The 17,764-nt window shown below is 37.5% G+C and overlaps 1 protein-coding gene and 1 long non-coding RNA gene across 14 annotated transcripts in view; one reads left to right on the plus strand and one right to left on the minus strand.

Annotated features, from left to right (window-relative positions):
- The window catches only part of LOC135713752 (uncharacterized), a 511,705-nt gene that overhangs the window by 283,974 nt on the left and 209,967 nt on the right, over positions 1 to 17,764 (plus strand). The window lies entirely within an intron of this gene.
- Mef2 (myocyte enhancer factor 2) overlaps positions 1 to 17,764 on the minus strand; it is a 281,652-nt gene that overhangs the window by 46,107 nt on the left and 217,781 nt on the right. For all 13 annotated transcript variants that reach the window (XM_065236926.1, XM_065236929.1, XM_065236934.1 and 10 more), the window contains one exon: positions 2,990 to 3,193. In XM_065236926.1, the coding sequence (XP_065092998.1) occupies positions 2,990 to 3,193 (204 nt within the window). The remainder of the gene's footprint in view (positions 1 to 2,989; positions 3,194 to 17,764) is intronic.

Consider the following 17,764-nt stretch of genomic DNA (forward strand, 5'->3'; position numbering starts at 1 on the left):
CCATCAAGTTTCCTAAAACGTGTCAAATACCCTAAGATCCATAGGGTTTCAGAAAAGGTGTCAAATACCCTACAATATGGTTAGTTTCAGAACAGGGACAACGCGTAGATGCCAAAAATCGATATCAGATACCACTTTGGAATCCAATATGGTGGCCATCAGGGTTCAGAAAGTGTTAAATACCCTACAATATGGGTATTTTCGGAATTAGGAAAACGTGTACATGTAAAAATCGATATTCGATGCCATTTTGGAATCCAATATGGCGGCCATCGGGTTTCACAAAAGTGTCAAATACCCTAAGATCTGGGTATTTTCGGAACGGGGACCACGCTGAAAATCAATATTCGATGCCATTTGTATACTATTTGACACTTCTTCTTAAATTGAATTTCAAGATGGCCTGGCACATCGATTTCTGGCTTCTAGATGTCAGTCCGATTCCAAAAAAGACGGCGTGATATCATCCTGAAAATACCCATATTTTAGGGTATTTGACACTTTTCCGCAAATCGGAAGCCGCCGTTTGGATTACAAAATGGTGTTGGATATCGATTCCCGGTTTCTAGACGTTACCCGGATTCTTAAAAAAAACCGTTTGTATGGGTGTTTCCAGAGTGATTTGAGATTTGGGCGTAATTGAATTTGTAAACAAATACGTCAATCACCGATTTCTCGCGAATAAAAGCTCAATCTCGAAAACTACTAACGCTATGAGGTACAGGAATGATTCCCCTATCATTTGGTATAGTTTGTTTATTAAGTTGAGCTTTATTTCAAGAGAAATCGACAATTGACGTCTTTGTTTACAAAAGCAATTACGCCCAAATCTCAAATCACTCCGGATTTGATGGATTACAAAATGGCGTCGGATATTGATTTCCAATCTCCAGACGTCACCCCGATTCCAAAAATACCCATATTGATGGGACGGCATCAGCATTTCCCACTTTTTTTCTGAAATAGGAAGCCGTCATATTGGATTTCAAAATGGCGTCGGATATCGATTTCCGGCCTCTAAACGTCATCGCGATCCCAAAAAATACCTATATTGATGGGTATTTGACAATATTTCCCACTTGTTCTGGAATCGGAAGCCGCCATCTTGGATTTAAAAATGGCGTCGCATATCAATTTTCGATCACTAGACGTCACCCCGATTCAAAAAGTACCCATATGGATGGGTAAACAAACCACCCAACAATGATAAATTTTACAACCACGTGCACAGATCTATGCGCACACGCTAAAATGAACACGAGTCAAGCCAAAACAAACAGCATGAAAACCGATCGAAAAAGGTTCTGTTGATGTTGACGGGGATCTGCTTGAAGATAAAGACACAATGACTTTCAATTAAAAGTGATGGTTTAGAGCTTCATCGTCACGTGAAGATTTTCGATTGAAAGTGACTTTGTGGGGCCCTGGTTCTAAGCGTGCTTGTTTTTCATATTCGTTTCGTGCTGATAGTCTAGCTAGGTGAAAATGATGCGTTAAACACGTTTTATGAAAGAGACCAAACTCGAGCTCATTTTAGAGCTTCGAAAATGTAGGACCCTGCTTGGAACATATCTGCAGTATTCGAAGCTTTCCTGAAGTTATAAATTGCTCTAAGAAACTCTGAAGTTTCCAAAATATCTCAGAACAAATAAAAGTTCCTGCAATTTTCCTTAAACTAGTGGAACTGTCCTGAAGTTTCGCTGATATGTACCCCGCAAAAAACTTATAAAATCTGACCAACTCAATCAGTATACAATTGTTATATTTTTAATTCGGCGAAATATTTTCCTAGCGTTTGATTTTAACGCAAGGGGCGGACCAATAATTTTTCACTACGAGAGCGCCTAATGAAAATTTGCATCCACAAAGTCCTTAATGCCTTTGGTACTTGTCTTCACAGGAACACATGAGCATTCATTCATCTCGAAAATTCCCTTATGTAGTAACCAAGTAACCATGCGTAACCACCATGACAGGGCTTCACCGATGTAGAAAGTTGAACTGATTTTGATGACAGCTAAACTTACAAAATCTCAACAACAAGCTGAATATCAATACGAAGCCGTAGGAACCTTCAGAATTCAGATTATGACCATTCGTACAGCTGCGACCTCCAGACGACTTAACAAAAAAAACCTACGAATTAAACGACCTTAAAATAAATTTGACCTTCTGCCACCGGTGGGATTATTTCACGAACAAAATCTTATAACAGATACGTATTCTTTCCGTAGCACTCCAGGAAAAACCTGCCCCTGCTCGTAACACTTTTACATCACTTCGAATTATTTTCTCTGAAAAGCCGGTTGCATTATACAAGAAAACTTCTTATCTAAGAATTCGTCGGGAGCATCATAAGTTGGCCAAAGTTCACTTCACGAGGACGAAAACTTTTTGCTCAACTCTTCCTGTGCTAAAAATGAGGCAGAAATCTACGCTGCCACAATTAACTTTTTTCCAAGTGATACAATGTTACTTGTTCGTTGAATGATTAGCACCCGAAATGATGTAAGCCTTTTGCGACCACAGGAGCACAAGTGGGAGAAAGGAAATATGCAATAATTAAAACACATCAAACAACCTGTTCGTTACGACGAATGCAAAATATAGTGGGAAGAAACGAAAATAAAAACAAAATTCTAACAACGTAAGGAACTCATGTAACATAAAAGCACCGCGTAGAAGGTTAAGTCGTCGGTCGGGCGGGATCACAAAGAACGGAAAAAGGCAACGCGGCAGTAACAACAAAATCTAACGCAATCATTACGGCATATTACAGAAGAAAGAAAAACAAAAGAAGCAGAGAGAGAGAGAGGGGAGGGTGTGTGTGTGTATGTATGTTACTCAATGCAGAGACTGCAGCAGGGGGAAAAAAGGGGTAGTAGTTGTTGTTATTCTTTTGATTCAACTTTGTGGTGGTGCAGGTAATACTTTGCATGTGGAAAACCCAGCAGCGGCACTCCACCTCACACAGCACACTCCGGCGTACCTCGATAATGTTCTTGTTCGTCAGCGACTCATGCGGCTCGTTATACTCGGTGTACTTCAGCAGGACCTTGTCCATGTCGGTGCTGGCATACTGGTACAGCTTGTTGGTGCTGCTGAAGATGATTAAGGCTATTTCGCAATCGCACAGCACCGACAGTTCGTACGCCTTCTTCATGACGCCGAATTTGCGCTTGTTGAACGTCACCTGTTGGAATGTTGGCGAGAAAATTGAAAAAAAACAGAGGGATTAGAATGTGACATGGCAGCTTCTTCGCACAATTAAAATCTATTATTAAACATTGGAGGCCAATTATGGAATTCACAGAATGGTTTAATATCTATAAAGCGCCGGCGGCGGAACCATGGAATATAGCTTTGATAACGTCAACTTTGACAACGACTCGCAGGCACGGATCGATCGCCGAAATTTGCCACCGTTGGCACAGTGGGACCATTCGGAAAAAATACGGTCAAAATCTTTCTCATATTTCCCGGTAAAAGGCATTAAAAAATAACTGTTTATAGATAATCATATTTTTTCAGCAGAATTGCTCTACAATACGTAAATTTTGCAGAAAAATATAAGATAAGATTTGCATTAACATGTTGTTGATCTAGATCTCCAAAATCTCATGGAAGCATAAATTCGTATAAAATCAAAGGGTCTCCTGCAAAAATTTAGCCTAAATGTTGTTTTGGTATATTGAAAAAAGCATAAATCAATACGAAGTATTAAAAATTCTTAAAATCTTCCAGGAGTTGAAGTTCTATATGCCTAAAAACATTTGGTGGAATACAATGTGTTGCCAAAATATTTAAATTGTATTGGAGATATTTTACAGGTTAATATATATCTTGTTCGATTTCCACTTTTGAGCATTTTAAGTCTCCGTTCGAAATATAATTTAAGATTATCAATACGATGATTCGACTTAATGATAGAATGGGTAAACCTTCGGGAAGCCCCATAATATAATTGCCCAAGTAACAATTTTGGTTTTATCATGGTTTTGAAGAGGCCTCATAGGCTTAGAATGGACTTAAAGACCACATTGAAGTCGAAAATGTTGCTTGTGTGGTTTGGAATATTAGGTTTTCCAAAATTTCTGGAGTTCAGATCTTTATTATTTTTTTTATTATATTATTATATATTATACTATATATAATAGTAACTTTAACACTCATGGATCATTCGTGACTTATCCCGGTAAGATTTAAGTTCATGATAATGATGATTACCCCTACGTTTGAGGTGGATGATTTATCTCTAAGATAATCAAATACATTGACTTCAGCGTGAGAGGTATGGATTCAGATCTTTATATTTTACAGGCTAACCAAGGTATTCTACGATATCCTGACTAATCTTGTGTACCTGATTAGCACAAAGTGCAGAAATTATTTTTAATTTATCTCTGGACCAATCATCTCATGATTTTTTTTAAGTTCGTTGATTGTGTACGGTGTCGAACATTTGCAGGCCAAGCATGATCGGGTATGCAAGGAGTTTGAGATCGGACTTTTTTTTTTAATTGGCATGAATTTGCTTCTCTATCTTCAAGTAGCTTCGTGACAAGATATGTCTCGGTTAGGCTCTATATTAACACTACTTTACTCGGAGAACTGTAGCAAAATAATTCAAAAAAATGTTCATCCAATGACAACCAAAAGAAGAAAAAAGATACCCTGTAAGCTATCTTGGTAGCTCCACATGCTCCAAAAAAATGAAAGAAAAGAATAGATTTGTTTTGTAATTTTGAGGAATTTTGATACTTTACCACAGTGAAAGCATAATATGAAAATTTTAAACAGAAGTGCATATTAAAAAAAAATGATTGATTCCATGTAAAAATGCAAGTTTTATAAGGGTTTAAATGATTCTTGAAGACTAAATTATGGCCTACAAGACTATGATAAAACCAAAATTGTTACTTAGGATGAGTATACATTATCTTTCCCGGTGCGATTTGGGTTTTCCAGCATTTTTTCCCGTTTTTTTCCCGGTAAATCCGAATTCCCGGTTTTTTCCCGGATTTCCCGGTTTTTCCGGTTGGATGGACACCCTGTTATTAAGGTGGTATTACGCTTGGAAAAACTAACTTTTTGTAATCACAAGGTAAAAGGTTTATGGCAAAGTTGTAGAACTTCGAATTTCATGGAACTTTTCTGAAGACACTAAGTTTCTACATCCTAAGTCTAGCTAGATATAAATGGATTTTTGTCAAAACTACCTTAAAATCCAGTGGCGTCGCCCTAACCTCAATCTACCTGTTCAACAACTCATAAAACGTAAACAAATAAAACAATATTGATTCCAATGGATACAAATCAGTGAAACTAGAAGATCCTGTGCCTTTTGAAACTGATTTGAATGTAAGCATGTCCCTAAATAACGTTTTCAAAGTTGTTGAACAGGTAAAATGTGAGGTTACGCGACGCCACTGTTAAAATCAGCCTTATTTTAAGTATGTTTGCATCTTAAATCTTAGCTAATCGATTTTACATGTTCTACAAAGTTTTCAATATCATCAAAATACACAACTTTTCTAAAGACGGCAATATAATTTATCCCTTCGTTTGCCCCGTAACGTGGGTCGATCACCTTATCGTGGTGCGTTACGGGATGTAAGATCTACCACCGATTCCTAGTCCTGAGTACTTCAAACTTGGGAAACAGGATTTTTCAAAAATCAAAGGAACACATCTTAGTCCTTGTTACTTTTTATGCCTTGTTGATAGTTACAAGACTCGGCTTTGCCCACCGAGGATGAACTTGAAACAAGGAAAAAATGATTTAGTTAGTCTTCATCTATGTGATTCCTTATCTTCTATTCGTTGTTCCATAGTTTGAAGCAGGGTTCTGCATTTTCGAAAAAAAAAAGATAAGAAAATAAACTCTCCGCAGAATCGCTTCATTTCGAGCAATCGAAAATGACAATGATCGATATTCGACGTTATTTTGGAATCCAAAATGGCGGCTATTGGGTTTCAGAAAAAGTATCAAATACCCTACAATAGCGTATTTTCGAAACGGGGATGCCGCGTAGATGGCAAAAATCGATATCCGACAATATTTTGGAATCCAAAATGGCGGCTATCAGGATTCAGAAAGTGTCAAATATCCTACAATATGGGTATTTTCGGAACGGAGACGACGTGTAGATACCGAAAATCGATATTCGACACCATTTTGGAATCCAAGATGGTGACCATCAAGTTTCCTAAAACGTGTCAAATAACCAAGATATAGGTATTTTCGGCACGGTGACAACGATATCCGATGCTATGTTGGACTCCAATATGGCGACCATAGGGTTTCAGAAAAGGTGTCAAATACCCTACAATATGGTTATTTTCAGAACAGGGACAACGTGTAGATGCCGAAAATTGATATTCGATGCCATTTTGAAATCCAATATGGCAGCCATCGGGTTTCAAAAAAAGTGTCAGATACCCTTAAGATCTGGGTATTTTCGGTACGGAGACCACGCGTAGATGCTGAAAATCGATATAAGATGCCATTTGTAGGCTATTTGACACTTCTTCTGAAATTGTAAGCTACCATCTTGAATTACAATATGGCGTCGTTTCACAGTTTTTCTGAACCAAAGCCGTCATCTTGGGTTTAAAGCGACATCAATTTTCGGCGTTAGATAACGATTTTCTGCTTCTAGATGTTACCGTGATTCTAAAAAAGAACCGTTTGTATGGGTATTTGATATAATTTAAAACTTTTTCTTAAACCGGAAGCCGCCATCATGGATTTCAAAATGCCGTCGGATATTGATTTCCAATCTCCCGACGTCACCGCGTTTCCAAAAATACCCAAATTGATGGACGGCATCAGCATTTCCTATTTTTTCTGAAATAGGAAGCCGCCATATTTGATTTAAAAATGGCGTCGGATATCGATTTCCGGCCTCTAGACGCCAATACGATTTCAAAAATACCTATATTGATGGGTATTTGACAATATTTCCCACTTGTTCTGATATCGGAAGCCGCCATCTTGAATTTCGAATTGGCATCGCATATCAATTTTCGATCTGTAGACTTCATTCCGATTACAAAAATACCAAAATACAAAAAAAAAAACCACCCAACAATGATAAATTTTACAACCACGTGCACAGATTTATGCGCACACGCTTAAATGAACCGAGTGAACAATCAACAAAAGTCATAAAAACTGCGCGAATTTGGATCGAACAGCTTCGCTTCAATGCAAAAGTAGGTTCATTTGACAATGAAAGATGAAATGAACACGAGTCAAACCAAAACAAACAGCATAAAAAGCGATCGAAAGTGGTTGTGTTGATGTTGACGGGGATTTGCTCGAAGAGAAGACAGAATGCTTTTCAATTGAAAGTGATGGTTGACAGCTTCATCGTCACTTGACGATTTTCGATTTAAAGTGACTTTGTGAGGCCCTGGTTTGAAGTGGTTAAGATTAGGGTTCTGATGCATGGTCACTATCAATTTCATTCCTTAATTTTGTTGCTAGGAAATCCAATTTTGACTGACAAAGGGGCGCGCCTTTGGAGGGTGTTTCAGGAGTAATACGTCATGCACTAAACTTAGTACAAGGCATATACTACAATAGATCAAATTACTGGTCGCAGTAGTGTTAGGTCCGAACAGAGGAAAAAAAATCCCTTCATTTGCTTTGTAAAGCAATTTTAAAACAAGATTTCACCTATTTTGTAATTGCAATTTCTCTGAAAATGGCAGTTTCAGGCAACCAAAATTTAAATTGTTTGATCAATCATAATATGACGTTGATAATTAATGTTAGCTGTGATTAATGAATGCCTGAAATTGAAGCTGATCGCAAGATTTATTAAATTTTATTGAATAAGCCACTATTGCAATGTTTCCAGTTGGGAAATAGTACAGAAGGTAAATTTAATCTTTATATTCTACTATCAAAATTACCCGCATTATGACAGATACTCCGTTTTACGGTACCTTGTTTTAGTGTCTACGTTACAAATTTTGTCGATTTTTTTTAAAGAAACGAGGTACTCAATTTTTATGAAATACAACATCGCATTATACACCTGGTAACGTCTTTACAATCGCAGGGGATTGAATGGAAAGTTTATGAAATGTCTACTTAGAAAGGTGCAGGGAATCCATACTACTTACATACATCTCGATATAGAAGGGACCTTCGGATTGGAGAATTTGGTAATTGGAGAAATTTACCAACCCGAAAAATTAAGAGACGGGGATCGAACTCAGTTGCCTCCAGCATGGACCTGCTTTGTAGCTGCGCCTTTACCGACTGAGCTAACGGAATATCGTTTGAAACCTTTAATTTTTTTAAATAACATTGTACCATCTTCAGTTATTTATGTATAGTATAAATTATTGAAAATAGGGGGTTGAAAATGGGCCAAATTTGCGTGACATAATTAATGAACCTTTCCTTAACAAGCAATTCCAAGAGAAATTTGTTTCAAATTCTTGATAGATGTTAATGGAAACATTAGCCGTAAAATTTTACGTTAAATTGCCCTAAAATTCCGTTTTCCATTATTGGAATTTCCCGCTACATTCGAATAATTTCCATTAATTTTAACTTGAAATGTTCCTGAATTTTTACCCGGGATTTCCCAAAAGAGACTGACTGGATATTCCTAAATTTCCTATTTTTTTTTTTAATTCCATCTGCAATTTTTCACCAGAAATTTTCCTCAAATTCCACCAAGATTTTTTTTTTAATCCTACCTGCAAATTTCTATGTAATAGAATTCAGATGAACTTCAGACGGAATCTCAGGAAATTTCTAGACAAAATATTCTTTAAATTTAACTGATTTTTCGCCTATAATCTCCTTGAAGTGCTGTCTTAAAATTATTCGCAACTTTCTTTGAAATGTTTCCCAGAATTTTCCAGAAGTTTCACCAAAATTTACCATAAAAATTTCGACTGGAATTCTGTTAAAAATTTCAGTTTCAGACATATTCTCAGGTGAACTTCAGACGGAATTTGCGAGAAATTCTGGGCAGAATCAGAATTCAAAATCTGCCTAAAATTACCCTAAACTTTGCATGGAACTTCTCTAAAATATCACATGAAGTTTTCTTTAAATTTTCCTAAAGTTCTATTTGAAATTTCCCGAGGAATTTTCACCTAAAAATTCATCAACATCAAAGCATCGATCAATATAATTTATTTTGGAGTTCCCCTCTAATTTCTCATGGAATTTCGAGCCAAAATTAGGATTCATGAAACTGCTAGAGTTTACCTCAAATTCCACATGAAATTAACATAAAATATCACCTGAAATTTTCCTGAACTTCCATCTGGAATTTTCCAGATGAATTTCAATGTAATTCCGCTCCAGAATTGCGTCTGAAAGTTCTTTTGCAAATTCGCCAAGGAATTTTCCTGAAAGTTCAAACTGAATGTTTCTTAAAGACCACCCGAAATTTCCCAGAAATTCCAGCTCCAAATTGGTCACAAATTTCACCAAAAAAATTTCCATTAATTCAACCTAAAAATTTCTTGAAATTCCGGGAAGAATTTCTCTGAAATTTATCCCATCCCACCTGAAACTACCTTTACAATTTTTATACATTTATCTGCAGTTCTATAAACATAATAAAACACCCTTACATTATGAGATTCTATTGAATAATACCGGCCTAGATTTGATGAAACATTATTTAAAAAAAATTAATGCAAATTTTCTTGAAAATTAACCTTTGCGTCTCTGACGTATTTTACTGTCCTTAATGTTCTGGTTAATTTGGCTCTAGTTTTCTCAATATTTTTACCGATTCAAACCAAAAACCCTGCACATAATCGAGAAATTACCAGAGTTTCATAAGTCACACTTGATGGTCACGTCACGGTTGTGTATTTACACGGATATTCCTTGGGGTCTGTCCAATGGTGAGACAATTTCATGATATTTTTTTTTCTGATATGAACCTAGCACTTTTTGTGGATCATGCACGACTTATTACTATTTATACCGGAAATTATAGGTTTTCCCAATCGTCCAGGACATCAGTTGATTTGCTCTGCAATAATGTCTGTTGTATCGAAAAATGTCCGATCAGATTCAATGAGTCTATGTGGATTATGCATGATCTATTTCCGAGTAATACAGACGTTCAAGGTTCGTCACATCGTCCTGGAGTTCAGATAATTTGATCGACTAGATCAATCGAGATTGGGACAATGTCTTTAGTATCGAAATATTTCCAGACAGATGCACAGTGTCTATGTGGATCATGTATGAACTATTGTCATGTATACCAGATGTTTTGAGTTCTCCAAATCGTTCTTCAGTTCAGATGATTTATCTTACTAGATCAACCATGACTGGAATGAAGTCTGTAGTATCGAAATATGTCCAAACAGATTCATAGTGTCTATGTGGATAATCTTTAACTATTTCCACGTATACCAAATGATCTACGTTCTCCAAATCGTCCTTCAGGATAATATCTGTAGTATCGAAATATCGATTTGGAAATCCTAGAACATTTCGCATACACGGAAATAGGTTGGCATGATCCACATAGACACTGCAAATTTGTTTGGGCATATTTCTATACTACAGATATTGAATTAGTCTTGGGTGATCTGAATGATCTCCAGAATGATTTCAGAACCTGTAACATCTTGCATACGTAGCAATAGGTCGGGTACAAACCACATAGACACTTTGAATCTGTTTGGACATATTTCGATACAACAGACATTATTGCAGTCTTGGTTGATATAGAAGAACAAATCAACTGAACTCCAGGACAATTTGGAAAGCCTAGAACATCCGGTATACATGGCAATTACTCGCATATATACGATTCATTTATGATTTGACAACGAAAAATGCAATGGTTATATTGGAAAAAAAGGAAAAATGTCTCACATTGGACAGACCACAGGGAATTTCCGTGTAAATCTGGTGTGACTTATGGAATTGAGATCATTTCTCGATTATTTGCAGGGTGTTTGGTTTGAACCGGTAAAAATTGAGAGCCAAATGAACAGCAAAATTGATGACAGCGAAATAATCCGGGACGGAAAGGTTACAATGAATTCCACAATGTTTCCGCGATTTTCGCGACTGAATGTTCAAATCCACGAAAATCGCGAAATCCGCGAAATCCGTGAAATCCGCGCCTGTTGTAACGGCCCTGTAATTCATTCTGATGAGGTGTCTATGAGTGTTTCCGAAAAAACTGCGATGCACTTTTATGGATGTTCCGAATCTTCCGGAGGACCATCGTGTGGTCCCAAGGGGCTTTTTTCCTGATTACAACTCCGAATTCATAATGATAAGACGTCTATGAAATGGTTTTGAAAAAAAAAGCGGACCTCAAGGATAAGTTTCAATAATTGACCACATAAACGGATGTTCGGGATCTATCCGTGGACCATCCCGTGGTCCCCAGCGCCCATTTTCTGGTCACAACTCCGAATGTATTGTGATAAGACGTCTATGAGTGCTTTCGATAAAAAAAACAACGGATCAGTTTTATATATAGACCATTTTTACGGATGTTTCAGATCTATAAGTGGACCATCCCGTGATTGCCAGCGTCCATTTTCTAGTTACAACTACGAATTCATTGTGATAAGACGTCTATGAGTGATTTCGAAAAAAAAAACTGCGAAGCTCTAGGATCAGTTTCATGAATTGAACACTTTTACGGATCTTCCAGATCTATCAGTGGACCATCCCGTGGTCCCCAGCGTCCATTTTCTGGTCACAACTCCGAATGTATTGTGATAAGACGTCTATAAGTGGTTTCGAAAAAACCGTGTAGCTGTAGGATCAGTTTCAAGAATTGACCACTTTTACGGATGTTTCGGATCTATAAGTGAACCATCCTGTGGTCTCCTGCGTCCATTTATTGGTCACAACTCCGAATTCATTCTAATAAGAAGTGTATGAGTGGTCTCGAAAAAACCGCGGAGCGCTAGGATCAGTTTCATGAATTGACCACTTTTACGGATGTTCCGGATCTCGTGGTCTCCAGCGTACATTTTCTGGTCACAACTCCGAATGTATTGTAATAAGACGTCTATGAGTGGTTTCGAAAAAACCGATGAGCTCTAGGAACAATTTCATGAATTGACAACTTTTACGAATGTTCCGGTTCTTTTAGTGGACCATCTCGTGGTCCCCAGCGTCGATTTTCCGGTCACAACTCCAAATGTATTGTGATAAGACGTCTATAAGTGGTTTCGAAAAAATCGCGGAGCTCTAGGATCAGTTTCAAGAATTGACCACTTTTGCGGATGTTCCGGATCTTCTGGAGGACCATCCCGTAGTCTCTAGAGTCCATAGACTGAACACAACTCCGAATTCATTCTGATAAGATATCTATGAGTGGTTAAAAAAAATCACTGAGCTCTAAAATCACTTACATGAATTGACCACTTCAAGACGTCTATGAGTGGTTTCGAAAAAAAACTGTGAAGCTCTAGAATTAGTTTCATGAATTGACCACTTTTACGAATGTTCCAGATCTTCCGGCGGACCATATCGTAGTCTCCAGAGTCCATTTTCCGAACACAACTCCGAATTCATTCTGATAAGATGTCTGTGAGTGGTTTCGAAAAAACCGCGGAGCTTTAGGATCAGTTTCATGAATTGACCACTTTTACGAACGTTCCGGAACTGCTAGTGGACCATCCTGTGGTCCCTAGCGTCCATTTGCTGGTCACAACTCCGAATTCATTCTAATAAGATGTCTGTGAGTGGTTTCTAAAAAATCGCGGAGCTCTAGGATCAGTTTCATGAATTGACCACTTTTACGGATGTTCCGGATCTTTTAGTGAACCATCCCGTTGTCCCCAGAGTCCATTTTCTGGTCACAACTCCGAATTTATTGCGATAAGATGTCTGTGAGTGGTTTCTAAAAAATCGCGGAGCCTAGGATCAGTTTCATGAATTGACCACTTTTACGGATGTTCCGGATCTTCCGGTGGACCATCCCGTAGTCTCCAGAGTTCATAGTCAAAACAAAACACCGATAAGATGTCTATGAGTGGTTTCAAAACAAAAAACACGGAGCTGTAGGATCAGTTTCAAGAATTGACCACTTTTATGGATGTTCCAGAGAACCATCCCGTAGTCCCAAGAGTCCAAATTCTTGTCACAACTCCGAATTCATTCTGATAATGAGTGTTTTCGACAAAACCGCGAAGTTCTACGATTTGTTTCATGAACTGACCACTTTTACGGATGTTCCGGATCTGCTAGTGGAGCATCCTGTGGTCCCTAGCGTCCATTTTCTGGTCACAACACCGAATTAATTCTGATAAGTAGTGTATGAGGGGTTTAGAAAAAAAAAGAACCGCGGATCTCTAGGATCAGTTTCATGGATTGACCACTTTTACGGATATCCCGGATCTTAATACTTAATATGACCTACCGGAAACTAATCTAGATAGAGCTGGAATTAGGACGTAACAATGATTTCTTTCGATGATTTCTAGAAAGTTAAGGCTTGCCAATGCAAATCAAAGACTTCCCCTACCCGACGGTTATGTTGGTTTGCGTGGGCGTGGCTTGAGTTCCTAGAAATCATCGATAGAAGTCATTGTTTACAAAGGCTGTTACGCCCTAATTCCAGCTCTATCTAGTAATAGCGAATTTGTTTACTGTCGGGGTTGAAACACAGTGTGAAACCGAACTTTTTGTCTGACGTTTGCCAGAAAACAAGCAGAGCCGATCTTGATACCCAAACCAGGTTGGAACTGAAAAATAAACAAATTCTCTATAACAATTCCCAAAAGGTGGCCAACTATCTGCTTAACAACTTCTCCAAAGACATCAGGAATGTATCTCTTCAAATTGCCGTACAATCAGTGTTTGGTACGTGTATTCGTTAATGCTGAATCAACCGCATTGTAGGAATCCAGTGGCACGAATCCGTACTATAGGAATCTTGCCTGTACTTCATATAATGATTGATCAAACAATGTCAACAACGCCAGAAACTTCCATTTTCAGAGAAATTTTAACTGCAAAATTGGGGAAATCTCGCGTAACATTACAAAAGGGCCTATTCTCGTTGATCGATTCTCTTCTTCGACTTTCTCTTTGGTTCACCACGGCAAACTAAACGAATTTCTCGCTAAGCTCGCAGCACAGTTCGACAGAAGATGATGTTAGTTTGCGTCTGAAACAACACACTAAATGGGAAATCAATCGATCAACGAGGATAGGCCTTTTTGGTGTCTTAAAAAAAAGTAGTGTTCGCTCAAGTCTTTTTTTACGCGGTTTATTTTTAAACGGTTTTTTACAACGATTGGTTCCGCTGAGTAGCAGTTTACACGGCATGTTTATAATGATTTCTCGATAACGAGGTTGTATTCTTCGACTTGACTATACTTGATTCGAATCACATTATCCGTTTCAAGTCATAGGTAATCGAATGACATACTTTAAAAAGAACACAATTTTTGGTGTTAATACAGAAATTTTTAAAACATGTCCCATTGTTATAAATACGATTGGCATCAAAATCACATTTTTTAAGAAGATTAGTATGTGAAAATTCAAAATCTTGGTAGGTTTTTTTTTTTTTTAACTGTACATATCCCCCGTGTAAAAAAAAGACCCGAGTGTATTATTGTATTGATAATATTGAAAACTTTGTAGAACATGTGAAATCGATTAGTAAAGATTTATCATGTAAAATTAAAAAAAAGGCTTTAAGGTAGTTTTTTTTATAGCTCTCTAGACTTATGACGTAGAAACTTGGTGTCTTGAACAAAGTTTAATGAAATTCAGATCTACAGCTTTGCCAAAGACATAAACAAATTATCTTGTGATTACAAAAAGTTAGTTTTTCTAAGCGTAATACCACCTTAATAAAACTTTATTTGGATATTTCAGAAGATGCAGAATAAGATTTCATGAAACTTCTCTGATGACACCAAAACGCTAACACATCTAGAAAAGCGAGGGTTTTGACCGTATTTTTTTCGGAATGGTCCCACTGTGCGTTGGTAGCATAATCTAATAAATTATATAGTCAGCTATGGCTTTGGATTCATTTTCAGTCGAACGTGTCGTGTCGGCTAATTGCATCCGTAGGGTGTTTTGACAACTTAAGAATTGTTTACTGTCCGGGAAAGTTTGCATAACTGAATAATTTCGATTTCGCGCTTCTAATTAGCGAGAGTATATTTTGTTTTATAAACACTTGAAATGATGTGCCAATGTTTCATGTTTCCCGGCTATACCGATAAAAGCACTAAGGGGGCGAAATTATTCTTATTTTCGCAAACACCTTAACAATTCAATTTGATTGCACTGAGTAGTTTATACATCAAATGTACAATTTTCAAATCTAATCTGGGGACGGCGCACAGTGGCAGATGTCAGCACGGAGAAAACCTCTTAAACTTATGTAGGAGAAATGGATGTAATGTCGGCCTAAATGCCCCTTATTTGGGCCCATACTAAAATCAACTAAATTTTCAATAGCATCCAAAAATATCCATTAGTACCGTCCCAATTTAGATAAGATTGATAAATAGCAGATTTTTAGCGATGGGCCCAATCTTAGATCCATAGGCCAACATTAGAGCCATTTCCCCTATCTATTTTTGTTATTTTATATTTTTTTTCTAGATTTCCTACACATTGAATAATGTTTTCTCAAAATTTCATGATTATTGGATAAGATTTCGATTTTTGGCTACACTTTGAACAGGCAGCTGATTTTGATGATTTGCGTGTTCAAAAACCAAAAATTTAGGGCTGACATAAAATACCTATTAAACATTCAATTTTGGACCAATTTGATCACAATAGGTTTAATTTTGAAGGAGAGTCCAAAACTGTTCATGATGTATGTTTAGTTGAATGAAAAACCAATCTAATTTTTGTAAATGCATACTGAACAACATACTGAAACCGTTCGGAAAGGTCACATGCTATACATTCTATGGGAAAATGATCTCTTCTTTTCGAATTTATGGGTCCCAGTTTTCCCCTCGTTGCCCATTGTTATATTTTTAAACTTTCGGTACTTAGTTATTGAGTATAAAAATTAGATATTGCTCGCATTCCATAATTTCTGCACCGATTTTGATGAAACAGCTTCCAATCTATCGGGAATTGATTCTTGTTTAGATTTGTTAAGGTTATGGGTAATTTTTGTTTTATATAAACAATACTTTTTAAATTTTCTTGTATTTTAATTAATAGTTTTAAATACGTTTAATACTCAGCAAAAGTTATGCTCAATCATTACAAAATTAAAAATTTCAATTTCTGATTGATTGAATGCTATTTCATCTAAATCGGTCATGCAATGATGAAATGGTAGTTAAATCAATGTTATAAGGTAGTAAAGCTTAGCTACGCATGTGTTTAAAAACGTCCGATATGGTTATTGGTATAACAAACATTAGTCAAGTATTAGTACAAGACACTGAAGAAGTCTGCACCCGAGTAAAACATCTAAAAAATGGTTAGTATGAGTTTTAACGAAACAAAACTAATTTACATTCAACTATGTCGTATGATGCTAATTTCAAATAACGGACTAGAGTGGCAATTTATATACATCAGATGAAGAGATAAGAATGTAGAGTTGACAGTTCCGTTAGAGTACGGCAGTGTGAAAATTGTATATAGAGAGAAGAAAGCGAGCAAGGACAACTTTGAGGAAGGTACGAATCGGGTTGATCATCTCTCTTTACCAAACTCCCCAGTTGGAGAGGGATGGTGAGGGACGCTGAGTGCAATTGATGTCAACGTTGAGATGATTTCTAACGCTGCAACGCAGCTCAAATCGTCCTTCAACCCTGGACCCGATGGAGTTCCGTCCGTGTTTTTGAAGAAACATATTGCTTGCTTGTTAACTCCACTTCACCGTCTATTCCGGATGTCTCTCTCCAGTGGTATATTTCCATCCTTCTGGAAATGTGCACACATGTTTCCTGTCCACAAAAAGGGAAGCAAACGAGCCGTGGATAACTATCGTGGAATTACATCGCTGAGTGCTGTTTCGAAACTATTCGAGCTTGTTATTATGGAACCGTTGCTCTCTCACAGCAAGCAGTATCTGAGTGCTGATCAACACGGGTTTACTGGCGGTCGCTCTACAACCACCAATCTGCTATGCCTCACATCCTACATTACCGATAGTATGACTGAACGGGTACAGACGGACGTTATATATACCGATCTATCCGCGGCATTCGATAAGTTGAATCATGACATTGCGATTGCTAAACTTGACAGGCTTGGGGTGAGCGGAAATCTTTTGAGTTGGTTCCGTTCGTATCTTACTGGTCGCCAACTTATGGTTGCTATAGGAGATTGCAAATCAGCTAGCTTCTTTGCCACATCAGGTATACCGCAGGGAAGCCATCTGGGACCGTTGATTTTTCTACTCTACTTCAACGACGTGAACCTGGTTATCGAAGGACCTCGATTAGCATATGCAGACGACCTCAAAATATTTTTACGAATTTGCTCGATCGCTGACTGCCACAATCTTCAACATCAGCTTAATGTCTTTGCCAGTTGGTGTACTTTAAATCGAATGGTAGTGAACCCAGCAAAGTGTTCTGCCATAACGTTCTCACGAAAAAAGCAACCGATTGTATTCAGCTATGACCTGCTTGGAACGACACTCGAACGCGTGAATCAGGTGAAAGACCTGGGTGTGGTGTTGGATTCACAGCTAACATTCAGGCAACACATTTCTTATGTCATCAATAAGTCGTCTAGGACTTTAGGATTCATCTTCAGGATAGCTAAGAATTTCACCGATGTCTA

Source organism: Ochlerotatus camptorhynchus, unplaced genomic scaffold, assembly GCF_037179485.1.
Source record: "Ochlerotatus camptorhynchus isolate MF236.1 unplaced genomic scaffold, CSIRO-AGI_Acam_v1.1 ptg000577l, whole genome shotgun sequence".
NCBI lineage: Eukaryota > Metazoa > Arthropoda > Insecta > Diptera > Culicidae > Ochlerotatus > Ochlerotatus camptorhynchus.